The sequence below is a fragment of the Neophocaena asiaeorientalis genome, unplaced genomic scaffold (genome assembly GCF_003031525.2).
Source record: "Neophocaena asiaeorientalis asiaeorientalis breed wild unplaced genomic scaffold, Neophocaena_asiaeorientalis_V1.1 scaffold51, whole genome shotgun sequence".
In the NCBI taxonomy this organism is placed as follows: Eukaryota; Metazoa; Chordata; class Mammalia; order Artiodactyla; family Phocoenidae; genus Neophocaena; species Neophocaena asiaeorientalis.
Window position 1 is genome coordinate 2,543,213 of NW_020173335.1, and position 19,902 is coordinate 2,563,114.

General features: G+C 41.0%; 1 protein-coding gene across 6 annotated transcripts in view; it reads right to left on the reverse strand.

The window, feature by feature from the left end:
- The window catches only part of TMEM144 (transmembrane protein 144), a 42,525-nt gene extending 23,318 nt beyond the window's left edge, over positions 1-19,207 (reverse strand). The window contains exons 1-6 of one of the 6 annotated variants that reach the window (XM_024746183.1): positions 19,045-19,207; positions 16,793-16,924; positions 11,264-11,435; positions 9,049-9,171; positions 5,649-5,748; positions 3,925-4,005 (exon numbers count right to left, since the gene is read on the reverse strand). In XM_024746183.1, the coding sequence (XP_024601951.1) occupies positions 3,925-4,005; positions 5,649-5,748; positions 9,049-9,171; positions 11,264-11,372 (413 nt within the window). In that variant the 5' untranslated portion in view covers positions 11,373-11,435; positions 16,793-16,924; positions 19,045-19,207. Of the gene's footprint in view, positions 1-3,924; positions 4,006-5,648; positions 5,749-7,160; positions 7,553-9,048; positions 9,172-11,243; positions 11,805-16,792; positions 16,925-19,044 lie in introns of those variants that run through there. The other 5 variants (XM_024746184.1, XM_024746187.1, XM_024746185.1 and 2 more) reach the window with 5 other exon arrangements.
- Positions 19,208-19,902: the final 695 nt, after the last annotated feature.

The following is a 19,902-nucleotide window of genomic DNA, read 5'->3' on the forward strand; positions in this document are numbered from 1 at the left end:
GATAAAGAGGGTTGTCTGAGTAATACAACACAGACCCTGAGAATGTGGGCAATAGAAGAAGTGCAAAATACAATGGGAGTTTAGGGGAGACTCATTCTATTGATAATTAGAAGAAGAAAATCAAGAAAACATCATATAGAATGGGAAATCTTAAGTGATATTTCAGGGAGGCAGAGGAAAGGGCTTTGGGGGCTGAAGGAAGTGTCTGTCGGGTATGATAAGTAATCCTGGGTCAGTGAACTGACAACCCCGGGCGAAACTGTGCTAGGAAGAAGTGTTGAATCTCTAACTGTGGAGGACATGCTGGATTAAGGAGACAGATTTATTCTGAATCCAGTGGGGAGCCTTCAGGGGTTCCTAAATAGAAGAGCGATGTCCTGATTTGAGAGCAGATACAAGCAAGTCATACTGGCAACAAGAAAGAATGGAACTAGGGAACTGAGATGTGAGATTTTTACAACTGTATACAGGTGGGCAGGTAGTATAGGACCGAGGGAAAGGAGAGGAGGAACCTCTGAAAGATTCAGAAAGAATTTTACAGGATTTGATATGGGGTCAGGTACAAAGGAAAAAAATTCAAGATGCCCGAGGTTCTGAATTTGAATGACTGTGGCTAATACCTTCTACGGAGAGAAGGAACGCAGGAAGAGGGACCAACTTTCAGGGAAGGCTAAAGTAAGAAATGTAATTCTGACTGGGAAATGTTGAAGGCAAATAGAAAGGAACCAGCAGCCCAGGGTTTGTGCAGGGCTGACCTTGTGCCTGACCTGGCAGGTTCCCCTTCCACAGGTAGCCCCACCTGAGACGGAGTAGGAGGCACCCAGGGGGCATGCATGTCGAGATATTTAGCCTGATCCGCAGTTCTACGTAAGGACTGTGGCTCTGAAGAAAGCTAACCGCTAGAATCAAAGATCTGGGTTTCCTCACAACACAACTCTACAGAGGAAGCAAGTTAAGGAAGTAGAGAAAAGAATGGAGAGTAGATTCAAGGATAATTCAAAGCCTTTTTTTAAAAAATTTTAATTTATTTATTTTTGGCTGCGTTGGGTCTTCATTGCTGTGTGCGGGCTTTCTCTAGTTGCTGCGAGTGGGGGCTAATCTTCCTTGTGGTTCGCGGGCTTCTCACTTCTGTGGCTTCTCTTGTTACGGAGCGCAGGATCTAGGCACGCGGGCTTCAGTAGTTGTGGCTCGTGGGCTCAGTAGTTGTGGCGCGTGTGCTCAGTAGTTGTGGCACGTGTGCTCAGTAGTTGTGGCCCGAGCGCTCTAGAGTGCAGGTGCAGTAGTTGTGGCACATGGGCTTATTTGCTCCGAGACATGTGAGCTCTTCTCGGACCAGGGCTTGAACCAGTGTCCCCTGCATTGGCAGGTGGATTCTTAACCACTGTGCCACCAGGGAAGTTCTCAAAGCCTTTTTCTAATTGAAAAGGAAATCTGTCTTCTTGTGAACTCCGACTCCTGGATCTTCACTGAAGCATGTCTAAGAGTGTCCTGGACTTTGTTTCTTGGCATCCACTCCACTTCCACCCTGAACCATGGGGACTAGAAGACTGAAAACTACATTTGCCCAAACTGTGCTTCATCTCGGCTTTGCCAACGGTGGGGGTGGGGTGAGGTCGGGCATCATCTTGCCTTGGGTGGCTGCAGGGGTGTCAGCAGCTCAAGGCAGACACATTTCTCCCCACAGTGCCAGCTGGGGTGGGTGCCCTGGGCTTTGGGTGATGCCACCTTCTCCCTTTGCTCTTTTGGGCTTTATAACATTTTTTGTCAACAATTCCCTGTGCTAAATCCTCTGCTGTTCAAGATGCCTGGGGTGGTCTTGGATATGGAAACTGACTGATACTTAACCTGGATAACACGTAGGGAAGATGTAAGGCTAGACATGACCTTAGCAACGCTTTACAGTTGACTATACAGAGGATGGGAGCAATTGTTTCCATTTTAAAAAGAAAAGCAACATCCTAAACCAATGTAACCAGATTCCAAGTTTCCTTATACTGGCTATGAAACTCCAAGTCATTTCAATGAATTCTCTTCAGAACAAACTGATTTAATGGAGTTAAAATGGAAAGGTTCCAGAAATTCATTTTAGTAAAGGGTAAAAAATATTAACAAACAGAAAACTCAGTTAAATAGAGTCGAGAGACCAGAATGGGGAGCTCACATACCCTGTGATCATAGCAGAGCCCAACGGGAAAGAGACAGACCCCTCTTCCTTCCTGGCCAGGCCTCAGCCAATGGACAGCCATGGACTCCTTGTTTACTATAACCCTCCCAACTTCCTTGTGTCCTCTATAAAAGCATTCTCCTTCGCTTGATGTGAGGGACTTGTACTGGCTCGCCATGGTTGCAGACCCTGAACTGCAATTCTCTGCTGATCCTGAATAAACCCATTTTTGCTGGGGACAATCTGGCCATCTATTTATTTCAGGTCAACAAAAGAAACTTAGAAGAGAGCCAGGATGCACCACAGAAGAGATCACTGCATTTTCCTGCCTCAGACCAAGATCCAGACTAAGTTGGGTGACCCCCAGACATGCTGGCTAGTTAACTGTTGAGTTGGACAACATAGACCAAAAGGGGTAACAGAAACCAAACATGAAATAGTTATTAATTAAAAGAGTGACTAGTGTAATTAAAATTACCCACCATATAGAGCATTAGCCATGTGTCTAGCACTATACATAGCACTGAACATATTTATTTAATCCTCAAAATATCCTATGAGGCTGGTGCAATTATTATCCCCACTTTATCCCCAGATGAAGAAACCAAGGTTTAGAGAAATTAAGTGATTTGCCCAAGGTCACACAAGTAGAAGTGATAGAACGTGAATAATTTGTAATTTTAGAGAATGTACATTTTCTAAAGGGAGAAGGAACATGGAGAAAAACAAAGCCTGATGGAGTAGATAAATTGGCCTCAAATTATCATTAAGTCAAGACGAAGGCATTCTACATTCCAATTCTGGGGCGTAAAGAAATGTTTTCTGAGAGAGTTCTTCAAAGCTTGAATGCTCTGTGAATTGTACAAAATATACAAAATTGCCTCTAACCAAAAATGTCAAGAATCTGCTATTTTAGAATAATCAATGTTATTTCCTCTCCGATTGGCCTGGAAGAACTCTCTAAGGCAACATTTCAACAACAAAGAGATTGTTCCTGAATGTGGCTGGAGAAAAGCCATCAGCTGCAGGAGGAAGGGAAATATAGTGTTCTTTCCCTGAAAAATAAAAAAGTACTAAAATCTTCGCAGGCAACACTATCCATTATGAGAGGTGCTGACAGGAAATACAGATGGATTCTAGAGAGGAAAAGGGACTGAATCTAAGGTGACCTAATTCTGTGATGGTTTTATGGACTGAACACTGCCATTCAGACAGTGAATATAACTAGACATCCCCGAACAGGTATTTACATGAGTGTGTGTTGTCACAGGTGAGAGAGTTGTTACGTGAGCGGGTTGAGAAGAGCTGAGTGACGTGGCAGGAGAGTGGAAACTGAGTGGCAAAGAATACATGAGTAATAAGAGAGAATCAGTGGCTATTTCAGAGCATCAGGAAGCCAGAATAACGTTGACTTACAGCATTTTCTAGTTCGCAAAATACTTTAACTCCATTTGATCCTCATTTATGAGCTGTGTCTTATGATTTTTCTGAATATTACAGATAATGAAAATGAGCTTCACAGCAGCTAAAAGGTTTCCCAGGGTCTCAGAGCTTTTGACCACTGAGGCTGGGGCCCCTGACCCCAGAGCTGATACTTTCTGTCCCCTGAAGCCATGCCTGTCAATGTAAATGAAGCATCTGAGAAAAAATCATGTTGATTGATGAGACGTGGGTGTAAAGCAATGTCCACACATCAGGATCTTTAGCAAGTGTCCTGAATGTTGGGAAGAAGAGTTAAATCATAAGAAATGGCCATGTACCTTACTACTGACAGCCCGGCTCCGATATAATTGAGCAGTGGTTTTGACACCTCTTCTGCATCCATTCCAAACCAGCCAAACCTGGAAATTGAAAGAGTCATATCAAAGTAGATATTGTTAAATATGTGTTCATCACAGTGCTTAAGGCCATGGACTCGGGGTCAGATTCCTGGATTGAAATCCTAGGTCCCTCACCTCCTACCTGTGACTTGGATAAGTTAACTATCTTTATTGTGTCTCAATTTCCCATGTTTAAAACTGGAACAATTATACATGCAATTATACCTCACGTACAGGTTTCTTAAGGTTAAATGAGCTAGTATATGTAAAAGTACTTGTCTAAAAGAAAAGTCCCTTTCTCATTAAGACTAAGGAAGAAGGAAGAAAAAATAGATTAAGTGGGTAATTGAATGCTGACGAGTTGACTGCTGTTGTGTATAATACTTGAAATAGACTTCAATAACTGCTTGGTTAAAGATCCCTGCTCTTTGGCATCCCTTTAAATTCTTTTTTTTTTTTTTTCCCATGTCTTGAGGTTGTAGTGATCATCACCGACAATCACTGTGAACCACCCAGGGCCAGAGAAAGGAGGCAAGGACAGGAAAAAGAAAATAGCACTTGTAAAAAGCAGGGCGGGGATGAGGAAAGGACAGGAAAGAATGTACTGGAACTTAGCTGGCTTTGTTATAACGGAGGTTGTTGTAGTATTTTGAGTGGGAAGAGGGGCCCGGAAAGCAAGGTTAGAGTAAAAGCCCCCTTTCTATTTATTTTCCCAAACTCAACTTGAATGTTCGTCTTAATGCTGACTGAGGGTGGTGCAGTCCAAAAGGATCTTCTCAGATGATGAAGCTGTTCCCAGGCTGCAACAGACAATAGGGCAGCTTCCGCCAGATACGGCGATAGAGCACTTGACACGTGGCCAGTGCAGCCGAGGAACTTGATGCTTAACTTTATCACATTTTAATTAATTTAAATTTAAATACACATGGCCACATGTGGCTTGTGGGGACCCTATCTGGACAGCTCAGCTCTAGAGCTGCAGGTTGGCAAACTTTCCCTTTAAGGGCCAGCGGGTAAATATTTTAGGCTTTGCGGGCTAGGTGGCCTCTTGCAACTACTCACCTCTACCATTATAGGGAACAAGCAGCCACAGACACTCCTTAAACGGATGTGTTTGGCTGTGTTCCAATATCACTTTATTTACAAAAATGGCTGGGAAGCTGGACCAGGGTTTGCTGACACTGGCTCAGACCCCAGAGGGAAGAATGTGGGCTTTAGAACCAGCAGGCTTGGGTTTGAATATGGCTGATTAGCTCTGTGAACTTCAGCAAGTTCCTCATCTTCTTTGTGTGCCAATTCTCTTATAAGATAGCACTTACCTCATATAGTTGTGAAAATGAGATGGGAATAATGTACATAATATGTCCAGCAAATTGCCACACATAGAAAGGGAACATAAATATCAGTGTCCTTTCTCTCGCTCTATTTGTTCCCTAGAGACAATCCTTTACTTTATCTTGATCAGAGTGTCAGATCACTTCTTTAGAACTTAAGGGAAATAGTAATTCAAGGTAGCATATGTTATGTGTACGCCTTACCAGTAGTGGCCTCTGTGAGGGTAGGAACCAAGCATTATTCCTCTCAGCTAGTCCCATTCTTAGCACTGGCCTTACACAGAGGGTGAGTGCAGAGAATCATAGTTGAAACACTTTGCTTTGTGTTACCTTGAGCTTGCCCAGCCGATTAAGGCATTAAATGATCCCCAGATTAAGATTCCAAGGCCCAAACCAATGGTTTTGATAATTGGGACAACCGCAATGTTTCCTGTAGATGAAATATACAGAAGAAAGGTGTTATTTCCAATACAGAAAACAAGTTTATCAATTGAATTAATTTTTATTTTAATTTCAACTGAAGCTCATGGGAAGGTTCCCTTTTCTCCACATCTTCGCCAGCATTTATTGTTTGCAGGTTTTTTGATGATGGCCATTCTGACGGTGTGAGGTGATACCCCATTGTAGTTCTTTGTTTGTTTTTTTTAACATCTTTATTGGGGTATAATTGCTTTACAATGGTGTGTTAGTTTCTGCTTTATAACAAAGTGAATCAGTTATACATATACATCTGTTCCCATATCTCTTCCCTCTTGCGTCTCCCTCCCTCCCACCCTCCCTGTCCCACCCCTCTAGGTGGTCACAAAGCACCGAGCTGATCTCCCTGTGCTATGCGGCTGCTTCCTACTAGCTATCTACCTTACGTTTGGTGGTGTATATATGTCCATGCCTCTCTCTCGCTTTGTCACAGCTCACCCCTCATTGTAGTTTTGATTTGCATTTTCAATAGCCATGGAAGCACCCTAAATGTCCATCAACAGAGGAGTGGATAAAGAAGATGTGGTACGTATATACAATGGAATATTACTCAGCCATAAAAAGGAATGAAGTAATGCCATTTGCACCAACGTGGATGGACCTAGAGATGATCATACTAAGTGAAGTAAGTCAGACAGAGACAAATATCATATGATATTGCTCACATGTGGAACCTAAAAGAAGGCTACAAATAAACTTATCTGCAAAACAGAAATAGAGTTACAGATGTAGAAAATAAATTTATGGTTATCAGGGGGTAAGGGGGGGTGGAGGGATAAATTGGAAGAGTGGGATTGACGTATACACAGTACTATATATAAAATAGATAACTAATAAGGACATACTGTACAGCACAGGGAACTCTACTGAATTCTCTGTAATGATCTATATGGGAACAGAATCTTAAAAAAGAGTGGTTATACATATATGTATAACTGATTCACTTTGCTGTACAGCAGAAACTAACACAACATTGTAAATCAACTACAACCCAATAAAAATTTTAAAAAAGAAAACAAAATAAAGGTTTAATAAAAATGAAAAAAAAAGCTTATGGGATTTGGACAAACTTAGTAAAGCACAATTCGTCATTTTAAAAATAAAACAGCCGCTGTTTTGGCATTCAACTCAGGATTATGACTGCTGAAAGAGCCAGGCTTAGGGCAAAATCCTACAGAGAAAATGTTGGATTAGCTCCTTGCCGAACTGCACCAATGTTCTTCGTCCTTAGCTTAGGTCTCTGTTTTATGTCTTTTTGCAGAAGCTGGTCAATGATAAAATCAGTAGTGACCATCCCCTACGACTCGACCACTGGCAGATGTCCCTGTCCCAGTACGGCCCCAGACTTTGCTCTCCCATGCTCACCCACTTGTCTTCTGGAGTCCTGCACCCAGTGCTTCGTGCTCAGGACTAAATTCATGGTTGGTCTTTCCAGTTCTTGATTGGCTGTCTGGTCTCAGTCAATCTCCTCTGGAAAGGTTCCCTCTCTTGGTTTCCAAGATCTCTTCATCTCCCAGTTGCCTCCTGTTTCTCTCTTTCTCTGGCTGCTCTTTCACATCACACCTTCCGGATTTAGATGCCCTCTGAATATTTTCCCTAGAACACACCCCTCCTCCTGCTACATTCTTCTTTGGGTACTTGACTAGTTTCATGGTTTCAGCTATCAGCTAGAGTCACATGCTCCCAGTACTAGCCTGGACCTTCTCCAGAGTTTTAGTGCCGATAAGAAATTTCCTGGGCTTCCCTGGTGGCTCAGTGGTTAAGAATCCACCTGCCAATGCAGGGGACACGGGTTCGTGCCCTGGTCTGGGAAGATCCCACGTGCCGCGGAGCAGCTAAGCCCGTGCGCCACAACTACTGAGCCTGCGCTCTAGAGCCCGTGCACCCCAACTGCTGAGCCCGCGAGCCACAACTACTGAAGCCCACACGCCTAGAGCCCGTGCTCCACAACAAGAGAAGCCACTGCAATGAGAAGCCTGGGCACCACAACGAAGAGTAGCCCCCGCTCGCTGCAACTAGAGAAAGCCTGCATGCACCAATGAAGACCCAACACAGCCAAAAATAAATAAATTTATAAAAAGAAAAAAAGAAATTTCCAACACCAGGAACTTTCAGCTCAAAAGTTTCCAGCTGAACTCATTATTTTCCCTTTCGGACACGTTCTCTTCCCTGTTTTCCTCATCCAAGTCAATGACACCATCACTCTTCCAATCACTCACGAGAAAATCCCTACATTACCATTGGGTCCTCCCTTTCCTCTGCTCCTCACATCCAATCAGCTACTGTAACCTACAGCATCCCCGTCTGCAGCAGTTCTCAAACTAGACTCTAACCCACCGACTCCCAGTGGGACCTGCTGGGTGAATATAGATACTATGGTGGTTGTCAAGATCTGCAGGATGAAAGGTTGCTTTCTCTGTTCCCCTCTCCCATTAGACATGACAATCATAAGCATACTAAGGTATAAGTGAGCTATAATAATTACAACTCTAGTGGAAATTTAAAAGTTAACTCTTTTGTCCTCCAACTCATCATCTTCACTAAATCACTTAATTCTGTAGAGATTCAAATTAAGTAGTTACCCAATACATTTTTAACGTTTAAAAATTCATTTGCTTTTAATCAAACTGCCTCTAGAGAGCCTTGATACTTGGGATTCTCTTTGCTAAAGAGAAGAAAACTCTCCTGGGGTGCATTTATAGTAAGAGAAGAAAAGCATTCCTGATTGGCCAAGCAAAGGTGTAAATTCTAGTTATATAACTTCAGGCAACAGTGAGAAGGCAACAGAGGGAAGATTTTTGTTTGCTTCTGTTTCTCTGCCAGTGCTTTTGAAATGATAATGTGTCTGTGTTTGTCTACTTTTAAGGACAAGTCCTAAAGATGATAGTAGTAGAAACGACTATTTAATAAATATTTTCTGACAAACATAATGGGAGAGAAAGAAAGAAAGACCAGAGCACTTAAACTAATATATGAGTTATGCTTGAACAGATAGCGAGTGAAACATTTTTCCTATAATAATTTTATATAATTATACATATAATATATAGTAATAATTTTACTATCACAATTATCTACCAGGAACTAAGAAAGAAATCATTAAAAGGAAAGAGTCAGGAAATGTACCAAAAATATTTATGGAGCATATAAATGAAAGAAACTAAATTGTTCATTTAGTTTCCTTCTACTATGAACCAGATTTATTTGGATCATAGCATAAAATGATTAAAGAATAAATTATATCAAATATTACCTGTTGCCCAAATGCAGCCCCCAACCATTGCAAAAGGCCAAAACTTAGGGCAATGTAATATCAGATTGACCACCAAGGCAACCAACCATATGGCAGCACAAAGAACCCACTGGAGAAACATTCCTGGAAATAAAAAAAAAATTGGTGTCATTGGTTCAAACTCATCTAAGGAAATTAGTGCGTTTAGGAATATCAATGAATTATTATAGTAATGGTCACAATTTATTGCATGCCTCTATGCCAGGCACTTTACATGTTTATTATACTTCTTGTAACTACTATGCAACATAATTAACCCTAATTCAAAGACAGAAAATGAATCGGAGATGAAGCAACTTGTCCAAATAGCTAACAGTCTGTAAAACTGGAATTTAAACTCAACTGGACTCCACAGCTTGCTCTACACTGTGCATTCCGGCTTAACAGGGATCAAAAATTTTCTACCAAAGAATGTTGGCAAGACCAAGACTATATACTTTTATTCAGATGCTATACTTAGTGCCATTCCTCACCAAAGACAAAGCATTAAGAACTTCACAACAGCGTGATAGTAATTTAAACCTTTGGGGACCATATGCACCATTTTGGGATAAACATAAAGTCCTTTACGGCCATATGTAGGTCTCATGCACTTGGAGTTGAGTGTCTGCAATGAGTCAGACATTCCAGACCTGAGAATTAGCCTTCTAGGTCAGGGCTACTCCCTTTCCTATGCTCTGCAAGTTACTTGAAGGTCACATGGTGATATGAGGTGTATCTGTACTTTTCTGAGGCTTAGAAGGAGGGTTTAGGGATTAAAAGGTTACAGAAAACATCGACATTGGAAAAAATACTAAGGTAGTTATAACTCAGTGTAGCACTTTTGACTCTATTGGAAAATTTTCCCTATTTCTATTCAATCTCACGGTGGAGGAGAGAAAAAAAGGCTGTTAACCTCTAAGACAAAAAAAATAAGAACACAGAGATGAAAGGGAACTTCATTTTACAAATGAGAAACTGAGAACAAAAGAGTGGATAAGGTTTGTCTGGGATCACTCAGTTCTTGTAGAACACCCAAAAGTCAGGTCCTCTAACCCTCAGTATGTTTTTTGTTATTTTTTTTAGCACTTTTCATTCCTGTTCTAACTCCAAAGGGGAGAAGAAGAAAGGCTCTGGAGGGAAAGGATTTGTAACTCTATTGTCTTAGTGGTATAAAGACATAAGAAAAAAGGCTGAGATAAAGTTGAAAAAAAAAAAGACATAAATTGGAGTGAAAACACAATGCCTCCCACCAGGGTTTCACCATAACATCCCCAATTTCTCCTGGCTTTAACAGGAAAGGCAGGTAGATAAAAACAACTACTGCTTCTCCTTCCCGATAATTCACATTACAGTCAGTTCTACCATAATGTGACATGTGTGTTCCTAAACATCACTGTACTGTGTAAAATCAGGTGATAAAGCCTGCAGAGCTTAGGGGGAAAAATGGGGCTAAGGACACAACACTCAGAAACTTCATCAACAACTTATTAAGGAAAGAGAGGAGCCTAAAAAGATGGTAGTGCAGTTTTACACTGGTTAAGTGGTTAAGACCTTCACAAATGCTGCAATAAATATGGAACTTTACCTTAAAAAAGATCTGAAGTTGACTTATGCAAATGGGTGTCAGAAGTGTTGTACCTTGTGAATTATTGGGAAGGTGGTGAATGAGGGTTTGAACACCAGATGTGTATGGGCGTGGTGTAACAGACCTGGTGGTTGTGTGAAGGGGTGTGTGTGAGCATATTTTGTGCATTACTGTGCATCTTTGTTCATCTGGGTGCAGTTTTCTGTGTTCACCTAATTCTCGTCAGAGTCAAAATTGCTCATAGGCAAACACAGATTGCGTGTTATGTGCAAATTGTTTTCTATTATATCAATCGTGTTGGCAATTTGTGTTTGCACAACAAGTGTTATCAGTAGAGCTAACTTCCTTCTTTTCTAAACATAACAGATATGGTTAAAAGGCTTTCCCCATCCTAGCTTTATGATGAAACACAATATTAAGGTTATCCTACACTGACTAGCAGTCAGATAACATGGCATGGGCATTGTCAAATGATTTTTTTTAAGCTCTATTCATTTGGTTTCAGGTACAGCAAAATTCATTTTTATAGCCATCATTTAAAAAAGACCGAAAAAGTGAACTTCACATTTAAAATTAATTTAAGACTAACAATGAAGGAAGCATAACTACCATCGCCAGTCTCATATTTTTTAAGTGGTACAAAGTTTGAGCCAAACAAAAGGATGGCTACAATAGAGGAGATGAAACCAGTGGTGAGGTCTGTTCCATTATTGCTCATGGCTCTGGTCCTGCCCGAGAGCAAGCTGGTTCACTTTCAACTTGATGTACTTTTCAAGAGCTTCTGAAATAAAAGGAATAAAAATGAAACAATTAAAAAGTTGTGAATCTGTGAGCAAACTGTGATCAATACATGATACTTATTGAGTTTGTCAAAAGTATGGTAAGAGTCCTTCCAGATAAAAAGTTAGGACATTATGAAATTATGTATTACATTCACACCCCATGTTCATTCATTCATTTTTTCATTTATGTTGGCAACAAATATTTTTTGATCACTGACCTACAAAAAAAACAATAAAACAAGCAAAATTTGTCTTCAGAGCTTGAAAACCTAACTTCTTCCAAGACCTGGATACAATTTGTATGATATTGTAAAGAAATTCTTCTGTGTGGGTAGATTGTATCATGAAGATTTGTGGACCAGGATCCTGTTCAGTTCAATTGGTTGTTGTGACAAGTCAATGACAGAGCACGGGTGAAGACTTTGAGACCTATCAGTGCCTTCTGAGCACAAGCTGCTCTACTATTTAACACGAGCTTAAGGGCACATTTAAGTTGTATTGTTGCTACATACTCAGGATCCCCTAGAGGTAAATGCACTTTTCTTCAACTGTAGCACCACCTAGGTGTGTATTAGTTTAAATAGTTCATGAAATTATATTTGTGACTTTTTAAAAAACTGAACAGATAGAAGAATCTCCTAAAGATCTCTTTAACAATCTCTTGAAGGTGACCAAGATGGTGGAGAAGGAAGACCCTGAGCCTACCTCCTTCCAAAATCACAACTATTTACAAAGAAACTATCAATGAAAATGACCTGAAGGCTAGCAACTAAAGATATAAAGAAGGAACCACAAGGTGATGTGAGGAGGGGTGAAGACACAGTAGAGTCGAGACTGACACCCATGGGTAGGTGACCACAAACAGTAGGATAATCACAATTGCAGAGATTTCCCCAAGGAGCGAGGGGTCTAAGCCCCACATTGGGATTCCCAGACCGGGGATCCTGCACAGAGAAGATGAGTCCCCAGAATTTCTAGCTTTGAAGGTCAGTGAGACTTGCATTTGGGAAAACCAGAGGTCTGTAGGAAACAGAGCCTCTGCTCTTAGAGGGCGCACACAAAATCTCACACACTCCAAGGCCCAGGGCAGAGGCAGTAATATGAAAGGAGCCTGGGTCAGACCTCTTGCTGATCTTGGAGAGTTGCCTGGAGAGGCGGGAGGCAAGCAGTTCTCACCCTGGGGTCACAGGTGTTGGCAACAGCCATTTTCAGGAGCTCATGCTGCCACTAGGGCACTGGCGCTAGCAAGTACCATTTTGATGTCCTCCCACTAGCCTATTAGCACTGGAATCTGGCCTCACCCAAAGGCCAGTTGTCACCAGTCCTGTGATGCCCGAGGCTAAGCAGCCAGCAACGCAGAGACTAGCCCAATCCACTAGCAAGCCAGCAGAAGCCATAGGTAGCCCCCACCCCCAGTCCCCAGTATCCGCAGAACCTGTTCCTGCCTATCAGCAGGCCAAGACTAGCTCCAGGACCCCCTGGCTTGCAGCTAGCCACCCCAGGACTTGATTCTGCATTAGGGGGTCATGGAGCTAGTGTTAGACCACTTGTACAGCATGTGAGATTTTGCATTCTCTCTTCAAGAGCAGAGTCTCTGTTTCCACACTGGGCTGGCACTAGACACATGACCCCCTGGTGCACTTCAGCCAGCTGCATCAGGAGCTGGCCTCACCAACCAGTGAGTGGGCACCAGTCTTGGGACAACATGGTCCCCACAGCCAGCCATCCTGGGACTTGGCCCCTTCCACCAGTGGCCAGCAGCCTCTGCACTAGGCAGGGTCTGGCAACCAACTGGGCTGAGGGCCAGCCACACCTACCAGTGTACCCACAGTAGTTGGCCCTCACACAACAAAAGGACTCATGCAGCCCATATAAGAAGCACCCCTAGAGAATACATCTCTGGTGACCAGCAGGGAGTGTGCTGCTGGGATGATTAGGATGTCTACTACTTAAGACCACTTCTCCAAGATCAGAAAATATAACCAGCCTATCTAATACAGAGAAGAACAAAAACAAAGAACCAGAAAAATGAGGTGACAAAGGAATATTTTCAAAATGAAAAAACAAGATAAAACTCCACAAGAAATGCTAAGTGAAGTGTAGGTAAGCAATTTACCCAATAAAGGGTTTAGGTTATGATCAGAGAGATGCTCGACAAACATGAGGAAAGAATGGATGAAACAGTGAGAAGTTTACCAATGAGTCAGAAAATCCAAAGAGAGGTGAAGAACACAATAGCTGAACTGAAAAATACACTAGAAAAAAATAGCAGTAGATTAGATAATATAGAGGAAGGGATCATCGAACTGGAAGACAAAACAGTGGAAATCACCCAAGCTAACCAGAAAAAAGAATTAAAACAAAGAAGGATAGCTTAAGAGACCCCTGGGACAACATCAAACATACTAACATTCACATTAAGGGGTGTAGGAATGAGAAGGGAGAGAAAAGGGGCAAAAAACATATTTAAAAAAATAATAGCTGATACACCATACTGACAAATTGAAGAATAAAAACCATATGATCATCTCAAAAGATGCAGGAAAAGTTTTTGACAAAATTCAACACCCAATTATGATAAAAACTCTCCAGAAAGTGGGCCTAGAGGGAACCTACCTCAACATACTAAAGGCCATATATGACAAACCCACAGCCAATATCATTCTCAATGGTGAAAAACTGAAAGCATTTCCTCTAAGATCAGGAGCAAGTCAAAGATGTCCACTCTCACCACTATAATTCAACATAGTTTTGGAAGTCCTAGCCATGGCAATCAGAGAAGATAAAGAAATAAAAGAAATCCAAGTCACAAAGGAAGAACTAAAACTGCCACTGTTTGCAGATGACATGATACTATACATAGAGAATCCTAAAGATGCCACCAGAAAACTATTAGAGTTAATCAATGAATTTGGTAAAGTTGCAGGATATAAAATTAATATACAGAAATCTCTTGCATTGCTATACACTAACAACAAAAGAACACAAGGAAAAATTAAGTAAACAATCCCATTTACTATCATGTAAAAAGAATAAAATACCTAGGAATAAACCTACCTAAGGAGGCAAAAATACCCATATTCAGCAAACTATAAGATACTGATGAAAGAAATCAAAGATGACACAAGCTTTTTTCTTTCTTGAGAAAAAAGAAAAAAGCTTGAGTTATCAATGCTCCCTGATTTCATACTTCTAAGCTACAATAATCAAAACAATATGGTACTGGCACCAAAACAGAAACATAGATCAATGGAAAAGAATAGAGAGCCCGGAAATAAATCTACACACATATGGTCAATTAATCTATGACAAAGGAAACAAGAATACACAATGGGGAAAATAAAGCCTCTTTGATAAACGGTGTTGGGTAAACTGGACAGCTACATGAAAGAGTCAAACTGGACTGCTTTCTCATACCATGTACAAAAATAAACTCAAAATGGATTAAGGACTTAAATGTGAGGCCTGAAACCATAAAATTCCTAGAAGAAAACATAGGCAGTTCACTGTTTGACACTAGCCTTAGCAATGTTTTTTTGAATCTATCTCTCCAGACAAGGGAAACAAAAGCAAAAATAAAAAACAAATGGGGGATTTCCCTGGTGGCACAGTGGTTAAGAATCCGCCTGCTAACGCAGGGGACACGGGTTTGAGCCCTGATCTGGGAAGATCCCACATGCCGCGGAGCAGCTAAGCCTGTGCGTCACAACTACTGAGCCTCTGCTCTAGAGTCCGCAAGCCACAACTATGAGCCTGTGTGCCACAACTACTGAAGCCCGCACACGTAGAGCCCATGCTCCATAACAAGAGAAACCACCGCAATTAGAAGCCTGCACACCACAACGAAGAGTAGCCCCTGTTCACCGCAACAGGAGAAAGCCCGCGCACAGCAACAAAGACCCAATGCGGCCAAAAATAAATAAATAAACAAATCTTTAAAAAACAAAAACAAATGGGACTACTCTAGCTAAAAAGTTTTTGCACAGCATGGGAACTACCAATCAAATGAAAAGGCTGCCTACTAAATCAGAGAAGATATTTGCAAATGATATACCTCATAATAGGTTAATATCCAAAATATACAAAGGACTCATAAAACTCAATATCAAAAACCAAATAACCTAATTAAAAAATGGGCAGAGGATATGAATAGACATTTTTCCAAAGAAGAGACACCCTTGGCCAACAGATACATGAAAAGATTCTCAACAGCACTAATCATCAGAGAAATGCAAATCAAACCACAATGATATATCACCTCACACCTGTCAGAATAGCCATCATCAAAAAGTCTACAAACCACAAATGCTGGAGAGGGTATGGAGAAAGGGAACCCTCCTACACAGTTGGTGTGAATGTAAATTGGTGCAGCCACTATGGAGAACAGTATGGAGGTTCCTTAAAAAAACTAAAAGTAGAACTGCCATACCATCCAGAAAATCCACTTCTTGGTATCATTCTGAAGAAAAACTAAAACACTGATTCAAAATGATATATGCACACCTCTATTCATTACAGTATTATTTACAACAGTCAAGATATGGAAGCATCCTAAGTGCCCAGCAACAGATGAATGGATAAAGAAGATGTGATATATACACACACACACACACACACACACACGCACACGCACACGCACACACACACACACACACAACATGGAATATTACTCAGCCATAAAAATAAGGAAATCTTGCCATTTGTGAAAACATGGATGGACCTAGAAGCTATTATGCTAAGTGACATAAATCATATGGAGAAAAATAAATATCATATGATTTCACTAATATGTGGACTCTGAAAAACAAAACAAAGGAACAAACATAACAAAGAACAGAGTCATAGATACAGGGAACAGGGTCGGGGGGGTGGTGAGTGAAATAGGTGAGGGAGTTAAGAGGGACAAACTTCCAGCTGCAAAATAAATGAGTCCCAGGGATCAAGATGAAACGTGCAGTATGGGGAAAACTGTTAATTATATTGTAATAACTTTGTATGGTGACAGATGGTAACTAGACTTATTGTAGGGATCCTTTTGTAATGCGTAGAAATATCGAGTCACTGTATTGTACACCTGGAAATAACAGAGTGATGTAGGTCAAGTATACCTCAACTGAAAAAAAAAAATAGGTAGACACCGGGAGGAAATGTGTCAAAATGCTAAAATAGTTATCTCTGGAGGGTGGGGATCATGGGAGATAGCAAATTTTTACGTTATGCTTTTATGTGTTTCTGGTAGTCTGCAGTGAACATGTATTGCTCGTAATATGAAAACAAAGCAACAAATGTCATTAAAAATGAAATGAAAAAAACATATCTCTTAAATCCCTTCCAGATTAAGGCTCTTGAAAAATACCTTCAGGACTCCCCGACAGCACGAGATCAGCAGTTGTGTCTTGCCCAATACTATCAACCAGCCAGCAGAACAAAGGGGAACAGCTAGTCCGATGCTTGTGCAATCCGGTAGCCACTGGTCACATACGGGTAACTAAATTTTCATTAAAATTTAGTAAAAGGAGAAAACCCAGCTCCTTAGTTAAGTTAACTACATTTCAAGTGCTCAATGGCTACATATAATCAGCAGCTACCATACTGGACAGAGCAGATTATATGTAGAACACGCCTATCATTGCAGAAAATTCTACTGGACAACACTGCTAAGCTTATTAAAAAGTTCTAGTTTCCTAAAGGACCAAAACCCAAATAGCTAAGAACCAGACATTTTTCACAAGATAACATTTGGAAAAGGGTATTGAACATAATTCACTTTTTTAGTTGTACAAGCTACATGAGAAAAAAATAACACAGTCATTTTTAACGCAGGAGGTAACCAGAGTCATGCCACAATACCATTTTGAAATCATTTTGCACATTGATCTTTTGATTCATTCACTTCTCTACATAAATCTTCTGGAATGGAATTTAAAATAATCTAGTGGGTTTTTTCCCCCAAATTTAATATTATAGTGATAACCTCTTGTGGATGTGTATTGAACAAAGTACATCTGAAATTACCTTTCCTTATTATTTTATTTTACAATGATAAATATTTACATTTAAGGTGTTTCATTTTTTTTTCACGTATTGTTCCTTATGGGTTCTTTGCAGAGAATTGTCAAATATACAACTACCTACAATATATCTTCTTTGGTATTATTAAACATAGTTTAACCCAAAACAGGAATAACTTCAAATTGATGAATAAATTTGAGCAAAAAAGATATCTATTTAAAATTTTGTGTGTTTTCTTAAAATAAAACAAAATGCTCTTAAGACAATATCCTCCACGGGACCATAGTTGAGGAAGAGATGCTAAGACATTTAAACACTGACACAGTAACACTACTTCAATAAAAATAATAATAGGCTTACTATTAGATGCAAAGAAAGTTTCAGCCCTGTGGTTTCCCTCAATAGCTTACGCGGGTTTTGCTCAAGGGTCAGGCTGGTGGATTGTTGCTAAAATACCAGAGCTGCAATAGGTCAGAGGGGCAGGAGGTATCCAGGAAGGATATCACAGGACTAAGGACACGTGATTAAGTCCAGCTAAGAAATTTATTTTGTTTCCATTTTAACTAAAATCAGCTAAGCGAAAAAAACCCTCTATAAGCACATTGCGAAGAGAATGCCTACCCTTAAAAAAATTGCAACATGAGCAAAATGATGTCTCCACTGAAGAATACTGACAACCTTAAACCTCTTAGATTTCCTTGAAAGAATAATCTGGTGTGCTAATCAGGGTGCATACACTGCATTTTGACTGCTGAGTGAACATCAACCAGTGTTACTTAGTTATTACCTGCAGATAAATGAAGTTTATTGCATGCCCCTCTGGTACATTTCAGAAAGCATGTGATCTAATTTCATTGTGGGTTGGCAATGTTTACTATCTTTAAGGAAGAATCTACCTCATTCTAAATCAATGAAGTTCTGTGGAAAGGAAAAAAATATCACTCTAGCACACACTAGACCCAGTTTTTTACAATGCAAACCTGTTGAGTTAACAAGGCTCAAATTACTTTTGAATAATATTTAAATTAACTTAATATACTTTAGACTAAAGTAGTTTTCACATGTGTAAGTGCATGCTGATATATTGTTAAACTATATTCATTTATTTTTGTTCTAGTACTTTTGTTTCATTGAATAGTACTTCTCCCTTAAATCTCTCGTAGTAATTTAAACTTTTTCCTGTAAACCTCTCTCTACGGAGACCTTTTTGTTAGCGTTTAGTACGTGCTGATCAATATTGCTCGCTCCTCTTCACCTAAGATTCGGTTTTAGTTTCATGTTAATTTCCTCAAATCCCCTGCCAAGCTCCTCCGGTGTCTTGGCTAAAATTAGCAGTGCTTGAATCTACTTATTCTGAGCCTTGATTTTTTTTTTTTTTCAATCAGGAGCATGTTTTGAAAAATCATCAGACACTCCCCCTGCAAAGCTGCTCGGGTTTCCTTGAGTTGCGGTCCTCGCCGCGCCCAGGGTCGGGGCTGAAATTCCCTGGGCTCTGCACCCGCGCGGCCGCCTCCCGCGCGGGTGCCCAGCCTGCACCCGCCTGATTCCCTCTGCGCCCGGCACCCGGCCAGTCTGGACTTACTGCGGGGCCCTTACCTGTGCACCTGCAGGAGGGGAGGGCGGGGCTCCGGCACCCACGTTCCCGCGCTAGTCCGGGCGCCGTTCCTTACCGCCGAGACGGTGACCGACGCACCTGGAGGGGGGAGGAACGGGGAGGACTTAGCAAAGGAGACCCGGGACCTGCCCGAGCGGCAGGTTGGAAAACACCTTCTTCCAGCTGCTGGGCAGGGCACGGTCATGTGACTCCATGTGAAGTCACCAGGCCCTCTGTCAATCAACCAGCAAACTAGAGAGGCTTTTGTGTATTTTAAGAGGTGCTTGATTAGGGAACTCTGAGCGTGTCACCCTCTCCAGATGTCCCAGAGCTTGGTATGATTTGTACCGTTTATGGATAAAAGGACAAGGAATCTCACACAGTCGTTAGAGATTATCTAAAGCTGAATTTTTTTTTCATGGATTGTCAAGAAATTCATCTGAACCACTAATGTCACTAATTATCTCTTCGGACATCACAAGATTTCACTTGTAATCACTAATCCTTTATAAACGCCCCCAGACCGTTTATCTGTATATTTATTTGGTCTATTCTGAGGGTCGAGTGAGAACAGATCTTCTAGATGCTCAAGCCTGACTGCCCGTAACAGTCTCCAGGGGAGAGTTTCTGTCTTGTTTCGTTTTTTAAATACTAATACCTGAACCCCACACCAGACCAATTGAAATTGAATCTCTAGGGGTGTGGCTGGGACACTGTTCTCTTTTAAAACCTCCTCCAGGTGAGTCTAATGTGAAGCCAGGACTGAGAATCCCATTCTAGACCAGCAGTTGTGACATTTTACCGCTGGTAAGAATTACCTGGAGCATGGATCAAGAAGCAGATTCCTGACATCTTGATTT